This window comes from Eptatretus burgeri, chromosome 11, assembly GCF_056783735.1.
Source record: "Eptatretus burgeri isolate ZD-2024b chromosome 11, Ebu_testis_v1, whole genome shotgun sequence".
NCBI lineage: Eukaryota > Metazoa > Chordata > Myxini > Myxiniformes > Myxinidae > Eptatretus > Eptatretus burgeri.
Genome location: NC_140971.1, coordinates 4,756,148 through 4,768,329, shown reverse-complemented (window position 1 = coordinate 4,768,329; position 12,182 = coordinate 4,756,148). Strand labels below are relative to the sequence as shown.

The 12,182-nt window shown below is 41.3% G+C and overlaps 1 protein-coding gene across 1 annotated transcript in view; it reads right to left on the bottom strand.

Annotated features, from left to right (window-relative positions):
* Positions 1-12,182, bottom strand: part of UBR4 (ubiquitin protein ligase E3 component n-recognin 4) — a 155,349-nt gene that overhangs the window by 131,641 nt on the left and 11,526 nt on the right. Inside the window, exons 2-5 of the mRNA XM_085844959.1 lie at positions 5,774-5,871; positions 5,348-5,451; positions 5,017-5,146; positions 4,676-4,815 (exon numbers count right to left, since the gene is read on the bottom strand). Of these exons, the coding sequence (XP_085701085.1) occupies positions 4,676-4,815; positions 5,017-5,146; positions 5,348-5,451; positions 5,774-5,871 (472 nt within the window). The remainder of the gene's footprint in view (positions 1-4,675; positions 4,816-5,016; positions 5,147-5,347; positions 5,452-5,773; positions 5,872-12,182) is intronic.

Genomic DNA, 12,182 nt, shown 5'->3' with positions numbered 1-12,182 from the left:
GCTTCCGGTCAAGTGATCAGCATGGCCTCCGCAACTTAACATCAGGACCCCATCTCAATGTTGTAACCCAAATTTGGTAGCACTCTGCTTTCTGGAGAAGATTTTTGAAGGAATTTACACGATTTTCCCAAAAATTGACGAAGTCGGCCATTTTGACACACTTCCGGTCATGTGATCGTCATGGCCTTCGCAAGTTAACATGCCTGCCTGTTGTGGCCTAATGTAACCCCAATTTGGTACCATTCTGAATGGTGGGTCTGGAGAAGAATATTTTTGAAGGAATTTACTAAGTTGGCCATTTTGACCTTCTGAAAGTCACGTGACCGGAACGAGATTTGCAATTCCTGTTACCAATTAGGAGCGGAACGTTGCTGCCAAATTTCAGCCGGATCAGCTCAGTCGGCAGTTTGTCCAGAGAAGTCAAAATAGGAGACGAATGGGCAAACGAAGGGAGACAGACAGACAGACAGACAGACAGACCGTGATGACAATACCTTATCTGGAATTTCAATTCCAGATGAGCTAAAAATAAACATGGATTTAATGTTCATATTTGTACGTCTTTTCAAATGGAGGGAAAAACACCAACAGCAAGCTAGAATGACACAACAGACAGAAATTTTGAGGAAGAATGGCCGAGGGGAAGAAACACCCAGAAAGAAATGTCTCAGCACAGAAATGGACGCTTTACAGCTGTGGTGAAAATCAAGTTGGCAGTGCAACATGGCAATGATGGGTTAAATGGCCTCTTCATTTTCATGTTCAAGGTTGTACAGGATCGTGTAACCACTCATTCGACTCGGTGGGGCAACGTTAAATCGTGATGCAACAGCACGGCATCCTCCCCCTCAATCGTGGTGGATGACCTCACTGTACTATACAACAGCCAATCGACTATAGGCACATTTGTGGAAAATCGAAAATTATTCGCCCATTGAGTTAAATCGTACCGCAACGTACCCCGTAATTACAATATGAACATGGTGGTCGACTTCCGAGTGTGGCATCATGGAAAAGGAAGTAGAACAATAATAAGAAGAACAAGAAGAACAAGAACAAGAACAAGAACAAGAAGAACAAGAACAAGAACAAGAAGAACAAGAACAAGAACAAGAACAAGAACAAGAACAAGAACAAGAACAAGAAGAACAAGAAGAACAAGAACAAGAATAACAAGAATAACAAGAATAACAAGAATAACAAGAACAAGAAGAATAAGAAGAAGAAGAAGAAGAAGAAGAAGAAGAAGAAGAAGAAAAAGAAGGAGAAGAAGAAGAAGAAGAAGAGAGCAACAAGAAGATCAATAATAATAATAATAATAATAATAATAATAATAATAATAATAATAATAATAACTAGCCGAAACCCCGTCCAGACGGATTCCGTTCCAAGAGCCCAATATGACAACCAGTGGCGGCTCTTGTAAGAGCCGGATCCCAGTCGATGTACTCCATGGCCTTACCTAATGAGGCCCACAAAACGTCCTTGTACATGACATTTTTGGTGTACACTACTCCTTGTGAAGAAGTCCCCTGATTTGTGCACGTGTCTACTTTGACATACACCGTGTCAAAACTTCTCAGGTCACAGTACCGAGAAAAACGTGACGTGACCGCTTGGGTGGAGCACAAAATTGGTCCTTCAGTATTAATATATAGATGCTTCAGAGTTAAAGGTTGACTATTGCCACTATGTGCGATGCACTCTTACAGGTACGAAGTTTCTTTCAGTCCAGGTCACGTACAGAGAAAAACGTGACGCGACCGCAAGGAGGGGCACAAAATTGGTCCTTCAGTATTAATATATAGATAATAATAATAATATTTCGACTTTTAATCGCAAAATTACCGACTTTATAAATCGGAAAAAAAGACACAAGGGAGAGATTAGCGTCGAGGTGGTCTGATCATTTGGATTCCCCTTTAATGTATACCTGAAGATGTGAAAAATGATATCAACTGTCCAGTCACAGTGAATGATTAATCTTTGTGTAAAAACTGTTGGACGGACGGGAAGCCGTGAGGGAGGCAGAAAGCGCGAGCATTGGAAAGTTCCATTTATCAAAGCAAATTGATCCTTGACAGAGTTATACAACGCTATTTTTAAACCACGAGAGGGCCGTTGATGCGATGGACAAAATTTTCATTGGTCTTCACAGCCTTCTTGCATACCCACCTTTCACCCAGCCCAGATGTGCTTGGGCCAGCGTGAGGATTATATGTTCGTTACTATTGTTGTAAATATTATCATTGTTAATTAATATATGGTACGTTACAATGTTGTTATTTATTTTGTAATTAGAATGCCATGCAGTGGTAGGACGACGTATTGTTGCAGACCGGGTATCGGCGACGAGCACGACCGCTAGATGGAGCAGTGGAGTCGACTCCACCGAACACCCGGAATTTATAGGTCGTCTCCCCTGATAACTCCGGAGCCGACAGGTCCCTTATCGGACCGAAGATCGCCAAGAGGTCGACCACGTGGGGTAGGGTCGATTGCCAATTTCAATTTACCTAAATACCCACATCGTCCAAACTACCAGGGAAATTTACTCTCGACGGAGCTCGTATGGAACGAGCTGCTAGCGTGCTCGAACCGTGTGTGACCTAAGCGGATGATCACCGAGATCCGTCGGTCCAAATGTCCCCTTACGGCGGCAACAACGGCCTTGCTAATTCTCCAACACGCACCGTGTTAAACCAATAAAAGAAACACAAAAACGAACTGATACATTTAACACATGGGTTTATTTATAATGGGGCAGGGGGGCACGCAAGAAGCAGAGTTATCCGAATATAGAGATGCAAGGCAATTTATATACAAGCAAAGAGCACTTATACACAATTCCTACTTACTAGACTGGTGCCACAAACACACATACACACACACACACCCAAAAGAAACGGTGGCCACAGCCTTTTTTGAGGCCTCCAGCTCGGAGGGGAAAGGCGAGCTGAAGATCACAGCCTGCCTCGGACCTGTCCACCTCGTGCGGTTTGAGCGAGCCAATTCGAACCAGGCAGCAGCGAGAGGCGTGCAGAATCCAGACACCGGCGAGCCGCGATCAGCCACCTGAGCTCCGCTCGGCGCTCGTCTCGGCAACCAAACCTCTCCTCTGTATCCCAAACCGTCGAGAAGGCAGGAGGTTTCTCTGCCACTTCTCCAAGTCCCCGAGCCGAACGTCAAAGCAAGGGCTGATAACTCCACGCCCGTTCAACCTGCCCGTCAGATTGACCACGACCCTGCCTGCTCGATGGTCATCAAGTATCTCAAACACTCGCTAGTTCACCGACAGAGACGGCGCGCACCCCTTGCGGTTCTTTTGGAGGAAGGATCTCTCAAGCTCAAGCTCTCGTGGTCCAATCGCGCCCCACCCTTATTCACCCTGTCTCAGGGGGAGGGGGGGACGCCTCCGCCCTCCCTCACTGGACGGTTTTGGTGCGAAGAATCGCTCGTCGCCCTGTCATTGGCCAAAACGAGCAGCAAGTCCGTCGATTAGCCCGGGGGCGTGATGATGTCACGTGGACCACCTTTCTCACCGTCGCAGGGTCTGATTGGCTGAGCGGCGGCCACCCCACCCTTAGCACGCTGATTGGTCGAGGGCCGCCGCGTGGCTCCTCCTTGAACTCCGCCCACCATGGCGTTGGCGTGAGGAAGCGAGGTGAAGGTGAGGGTGATGCCGGCGTTGTTGTATGATTGAGGATTTAAAAATAAAAGAAAACCCTGACTATCAAAGTAACTTCGCAGCGCATGTACATTTAATTACCCATTAGACACGGGACGGGGACCCTAACTGAAAACACATACTTACCGATATAACTGTTCTACAGGACCTGTATGTTGAGTGCAGTAAGCTTCCAGATTCGTAACAGTATTAAGCTGCTTTATATACCTTAACATGACGTGCATTTAAAACATGGGAATTCTAACGGATTTTTTTGTGGTACAGTCGAGTCTTATAGGGTCTACAGGATCTACAGTCTTTGGGGTCTTTGAGTCTTTTGGGTTCTTTGGGACTTTTGGGTCCTCGGGGCCTTGGGGATCTTAAAGGGTCTTCAAAGTTCAAAGGGGTCTCAGCAGTCTAAAAGGTAAAAAGTAAATTTCAATCATGTATAATTAATCGGCACACACACTGACGAATAGCTGACGCATGCACACACACACACACACACACACACACACACACACACACACACACACACACACACACACACACACACACACACACACACACACACACACACACACACACACACACCTTTGGGTTACCGCCGCACAAAAACGGTGAACGCATTATTTATTTAGTTTGGTTCCAGCTGTGCAGTGAGCCAATGGGTGGAAGACCCAGCTCGACTAATTAGGTGTGCTGGCCTTTGGCAGTGTTATACGTCACATGACATCTGTTAACCAATGAGATTGCATAAAAATGAAAAAGCCAGAAATGTGATCTTTAAATAAAAGGCTCAGGTGGTGGATGAAAATACCCCGTTGGAAAACATATTGTTGAACCAACCGCTCCTCCTACCTGTCACCCCACCACCACCACCACCCATGCTCCCTCCTAGATTCAGCAGCCAACACAGTTTCTTCACTCACTCAAGGGGATGATGACCACATGCACCTACTTCACCAATGTACAGGTACTCTTAAAAATGTGATGGACTCTGCATACCGGCACACCAAGGAATCCCGAGCCAGGACGAGGCAAGTCAAAGTTTGTGACAGCACCAAGCTGCTGAAAAAAGGCCGTACGCGCTTCTTTCTCTGCTTCTTCGGGTGAAAGCGGTGGTGGAGGCTCTTTCTGCTCCTCCGCTGGAGAGGGAGAGGATGACAAATTACGTAAGGTCAAAGAGATCACGAGAATAGATTCACATTCAATGCAGGCCAAAACAATCCACGGACGATCACTTTGAATGTTGTGTTTGCCTTGGATTTATTAAACGAAAGGGCCAGCAATCAAAATCTTACGAGTGGCATCAGCTTTAACTCTCATCCGTCCACTCAGTTTATTACCTTCAGAGAGCGTTTTGATTGTGAGAGGTAATCGTGCAGATGTCATCATAGCTGTAAAGGTGATCAGCTCTGTGCGATCCAACTGGCTGTTTCCTGTGCACAGGGCCTTGATGAGTAGAATTAGATGTTTCTGGATAAAGGCACAAGGAGAGGAGGAAGGGGGGCAGGGGAAGGGGGGGTGGGGGTTCGAGGAGGGTCGGCAGATATTGCCAAACTGTTCAATACAAAAAAGTAAGTGAACAAAAACATAAATTAAATTCAACGAATAAAACAATCACACCCGTGCGAGCGAGTGGAGAATTTTAAAGCACAACACGATTGCAAAACCTACCTGCGACACCGCACAAGCCTCATCTGGAGACTCGACCCGCAGTAGAAAAAATTCAAGCAGCACCTTACAGGCCGCACAAACTCCCTGGGCATTTGCACTGGGAACTGAATCAAAAACCACGTATGAATGATTCCGGTCCAACGGAGGCATGGTACAAACACGCACGGCGAGAGTACAGTTATCCAAATTCAATAAAAGCTTACATTGCAAACCCTCGACGTGCAAGGATGATGAACAATACTTAAACTTTTCAACCACCTGCTCATAACTCGACTCGTAAAGTTTGTTAATCATTTTTAAAACAACAATTTACCTTTTCATTCAAATAAGATATTCTAAAAATCCAAAGCGTTCTTCCTTTATTTCTACAGAGTGCCAAAGATGGCAAAGCGTGGCCACGTGCCACCGTCGGCGTTTCACACTCACTGTGTTTGGCAGCGGTGGTGATGTAGTGTGCTGAGAGAGCCGCAAACGATGAGTAGAAAGGTTCGTACTGCTTGTCATGATTCAGAATCTGTTTGGCACTGAGACACAACGAAACCGTCGTCAATAAATCGCGCGATGCATCTTGTGGTCGACGTTCGTCGCGAACGAAGCCCTCGACGTGCACTGCAGCGATGCGTGGTTAAACGGTCCCCGTGAACGCCGCATTTACAAGCAATACCAGGCTTTGATATTCGCACTGCAGACGGAATAGCTACATTACGTCCCGATCGATTCTTAGCATGCTTCACAACGCAGTACCTCCTGCTGACAATGTAAGAGGGCAGTGAAGGTTTATATCCCACTATGAAAACTCGGTTTCACCAATTTGGTGAAACAAAAAAAATAAAAACAACAAAAATATTGTTGCGGTTTTGTAAAACCAGCACTCCTCTGAAGCAATAGCACACAACATATGGCGATCCGAAGACAGTTATTTCATGAGTATGTGTTTAGTTAGCCCTTTCCATATGTTTAGTCCTAGTGGGTAAAATGGGAAAGATGCGTTGCGTAGGTCTTTTAGTTACGTCTTCAATCCTTTATTCTTTCATTTCAGATCATTCCAATTTCACTGGGCCATGGATGAACACCCAGGCGTAAGGCCTGAAAAAACTGGACAGCTTCAAGGAATGGCGGTGCATTATTTTATTGGGGTGGAGCGAGGCCAGCTGTCCAGCCAATGAGTGTAAAGCAGTGGGGTGGAGTCGGGGCAGTTAAACACTGATGCATGTGTAACATGTGATATTTTTATAAATCTAAAAAGGGCATAACTATGTGAAAAATTGACGAAACGCCATAAATCTCCAACTTGTTCTGTAACTTATCGGAATAAAACCTTGTACCAAGTTTCAGTTGAATATGTTAAACGTTATGGGGAAAAAGTCGGAAAAACCACAAGTGGGACGGACAGACGGATAGCAAACCTATAGTAACCTCCTGTGAAACTGGTAGGAGACTAATAAAGATGGTCAATTGCACTGCGTGCATTGTGTAGCTGTAGGCGGTATGATGGGACGTTTCAGACGATACCACCAGTGCATGTTTAAACTCGAATGGCACTGGGCAGAGCGCACACCTCTGCCAGGTTGAACAGTTTACATTTTAATCATAAACAAGAAAAAGAGCAATCATAGATTGCAGACCCTTGCCAGGACTTGTTGTGTGTGATGTTTGTGTCCTGGTGTGCTACGTTGTTAATAAGAGACATAACTAGAACTGCCACTTTATAACTGCTGGTGTTTCACAGGTCAACATGATCCATAAACAAGAGGGCACCAAAACAGAAGCAATTCTTCGTTGTTACATACCCAACCTGCCCACCAAGTTTCGTCCGCATCCATCCACAACTTTTTCAGATACTTTGTTCACAAACAAAGAAAAACAGAGACAGGGGTGAAAAAAAATAACCTCCATCCACCTTCCGTGGCAGAGGAAACAAGAAAGAAAATATAAAAGAAAAAATAAGAAGAGATACATTCAAAGTACACCACCCCAGTGCCAAATAAATAAATACCATATATCCTCCAGTACACGACATTGCCGGGGGCCTTCGACACGCGGCGATGCCACCGTGCAGTACATGGAGATGGAATTGGGAGCAGTGTACAAGAATAGATCAAGAGGATAATTAAAATAAATAAATAAATAATCAAATCCTTAATCAATTGGTTAATCGCCTACCTAAACCACCAGCGTTTCATCCGAATCTGTAACTTTTTGAAAACTAATTAATCTAGAAATCAAAAATACCCTTTATAGCCAAATCACTTGGTTACCATCTTGTCCAAATATCAACTTACTAAAAAGGTGCTCAAGATATTGTCTCGATGAGAAAGGAAATAAAGAAGTAATTCATAAATCAATGATAATCAAGCAATTAATTCATTAATTCATAACCGTCTTGTACAAATATCATGTTTACATCACACACAATCAACCTCCTCCATTCACACAATCAACTTCCTCCATTCACACAATCAACCTCCTCCATTCACACATGAATTACGTTTACATCAAACACAATCAACCTCCTCTATTCACACATGAATCACAAACAATCAACCTCCTCTATTTACACATTAATCATGTTTACATCACACACAATCAACCTCCTCAATTCACACATGAATCACAATCAACCTCCTCTATTTACACATTAATCATGTTTACATAAAACACAATCAACCTCCTCTATTAACACATGAATCATGTTTACATCACACACAATCAACCTCCTCTCTTCACACGTGAATCATGTTTACATCAAACACAATCAACCTCCTCTATTCACACAATCAACTTCCTCTATTCACACATGAATCACACACAATCAACCTCCTCAATTCACACATGAATCACAATCAACCTCCTCTATTTACACATTAATCATGTTTACATAAAACACAATCAACCTCCTCTATTAACACATGAATCATGTTTACATCACACACAATCAACCTCCTCTATTCACACATCAATCATGTTGACATCACACACAATCAACCTCCTCTATTTACACATTAATCATGTTTACATAAAACACAATCAACCTCCTCTATTAACACATGAATCATGTTGACATCACACACAATCAACCTCCTCTATTTACACATTAATCATGTTCACATCACACATGAATCACATTTACATCAAACACAATCAACCTCCTCTATTCCCACTTGAATCACAATCAACCTGCTCTATTCACACATAAATCATGTTTACATCACACAATCAACCTCCTCTATTCACACATGAATCACACACAATCAACCTCCTCTATTCACACATGAATCATGTTTACATCAAACACAATCAACCTCCTCTATTCACACATGAATCATGTTTACATCAAACACAATCAACCTCCTCCATTCACACATGAATCATGTTTACATCAAACACAATCAACCTCCTCCATTCACACAATCAACCTCCTCTATTTACACATGAATCATGTTTACAGCAAACACACCCAACCTCATACATTTACACATTAATCATGTTTACATCAAACACAATCAACCTCCTCTATTTACACATCAATCATGTTTACATCACACACAATCAACCTCCTCCATTTACACATCAATCATGTTTAGATCACACACCATCAACCTCCTCCATTTAGACATCATTCATGTTTACATCAAACACAATCAACCTCCTCTATTTACACACCAATCATGTTTACATCACACACAATCAACCTCCTCCATTTACACATCAATCATGTTTACATCACACACCATCAACCTCCCTCCATTTACACATCATTCATGTTTACATCAAACACAATCAACCTCCTCTATTTACACATCAATCATGTTTACATCACACACAATCAACCTCCTCTATTTACACATCAATCATGTTTACATCACACACCATCAACCTCCTCTATTTACACATCATTCATGTTTACATCAAACACAATCAACCTCCTCTATTTACACAATCATGTTTACATCACACACAATCAACCTCCTATTTACACATCAATCATGTTTACATCACACACCATCACCTCCTCTATCTACACATCAATCATGTTTACATCACACAATCAAGTTTACATCACACACTATCAACCTCCTCTATTTACACATCATTCATGTTTACATCACACACAATCAACCTCCTCTATTCACACATGAATTACGTTTACATCAAACACAATCAACCTCCTCTATTCACACATGAATCACACAGAATCAACCTCCTCTATTCACACATGAATCACAATCAACCTCCTCTATTTACACATTAATCATGTTTACATCACACACAATCAACCTCCTCTATTCACACATGAATTACGTTTACATCAAACACAATCAACCTCCTCTATTCACACATGAATCACAATCAACCTCCTCTATTTACACATTAATCATGTTTACATCACACACCATCAACCTCCTCTATTTACACATTAATCATGTTTACATCACACACCATCAACCTCCTCTATTTACACATTAATCATGTTTACATCACACACCATCAACCTCCTCTATTTACATATTAATCATGTTTACATAAAACACAATCAACCTCCTCTATTAACACATGAATCATGTTTACATCACACACAATCAACCTCCTCTATTCACACATCAATCATGTTGACATCACACACAATCAACCTCCTCTATTTACACATTAATCATGTTTACATCAAACACAATCAACCTCCTCTATTAACACATGAATCATGCTGACATCACACACAATCAACCTCCTCTATTTACACATGAATAATGTTTACAGCAAACACAATCAACCTCCGACATTTACACATTAATCATGTTTACATCACACAATCAAGCTCCTCGATTCACACATGAATCACATTTACATCAAACACAATCAACCTCCTCCATTCACACAATCAACCTCCTCTATTCCCACTTGAATCACAATCAACCTGCTCTATTCACACATGAATCATGTTTACATCACAAACAATCAACCTCCTCTATTTACATATTAATCATGTTTACATCACACAATCAACCTCCTCTATTCACACATGAATCACACACAATCAACCTCCTCTATTCACACATGAATCATGTTTACATCAAACACAATCAACCTCCTCTATTCACACATGAATCATGTTTACAAACACAATCAACCCCTCTATTCACACATGAATCATGTTTACATCAAACACAATCAACCTCCTCCATTCACACAATCAACCTCCTCTATTTACACATCAATCATGTTTACATCACACACAATCAACCTCCTCCATTTACACATCAATCATGTTTACATCACACACCATCACCTCACTCTATTTACACATCAATCATGTTTACATCACACACCATCAACCTCCTCTATTTACACATCATTCATGTTTACATCAAACACAATCAACCTCCTCTATTTACACATCAATCATGTTTACATCACACACAATCAACCTCCTCTATTTACACATCAATCATGTTTACATCACACACCATCACCTCCTCTATTTACACATCAATCATGTTTACATCACACACTATCAACCTCCTCTATTTACACATCATTCATGTTTACATCACACACAATCAACCTCCTCTATTCACACATGAATTACGTTTACATCAAACACAATCAACCTCCTCTATTCACACATGAATCACACAGAATCAACCTCCTCTATTCACACATGAATCACAATCAACCTCCTCTATTTACACATTAATCATGTTTACATCACACACAATCAACCTCCTCTATTCACACATGAATTACGTTTACATCAAACACAATCAACCTCCTCTATTCACACATGAATCACAATCAACCTCCTCTATTTACACATTAATCATGTTTACATCACACACAATCAACCTCCTCTATTCACACATGAATTACGTTTACATCAAACACAATCAACCTCCTCTATTCACACATGAATCACAATCAACCTCCTCTATTTACACATTAATCATGTTTACATCACACACCATCAACCTCCTCTATTTACACATTAATCATGTTTACATCACACACCATCAACCTCCTCTATTTACACATTAATCATGTTTACATCACACACCATCAACCTCCTCTATTCACACATGAATTACGTTTACATCAAACACAATCAACCTCCTCTATTTACACATTAATCATGTTTACATCACACACAATCAACCTCCTCTATTCACACATGAATTACGTTTACATCAAACACAATCAACCTCCTCTATTCACACATGAATTACGTTTACATCAAACACAATCAACCTCCTCTATTCACACATGAATCACAATCAACCTCCTCTATTTACACATTAATCATGTTTACATCACACACCATCAACCTCCTCTATTTACACATTAATCATGTTTACATCACACACCATCAACCTCCTCTGTTACACATTAATCATGTTTACATCACACACCATCACCTCCTCTATTTACACATCAATCATGTTTACATCACACACAATCAAGTTTACATCACACACTATCAACCTCCTCTATTTACACATCATTCATGTTTACATCACACACAATCAACCTCCTCTATTCACACATGAATCACAATCAACCTCCTCTATTTACACATTAATCATGTTTACATCACACACAATCAACCTCCTCTATTCACACATGAATTACGTTTACATCAAACACAATCAACCTCCTCTATTCACACATGAATCACACAGAATCAACCTCCTCTATTTACACATTAATCATGTTTACATCACACACAATCAACCTCCTCAATTCACACATGAATCACAATCAACCTCCTCTATTTACACATTAATCATGTTTACATAAAACACAATCAACCTCCTCTATTAACACATGAATCTTGTTTACATCA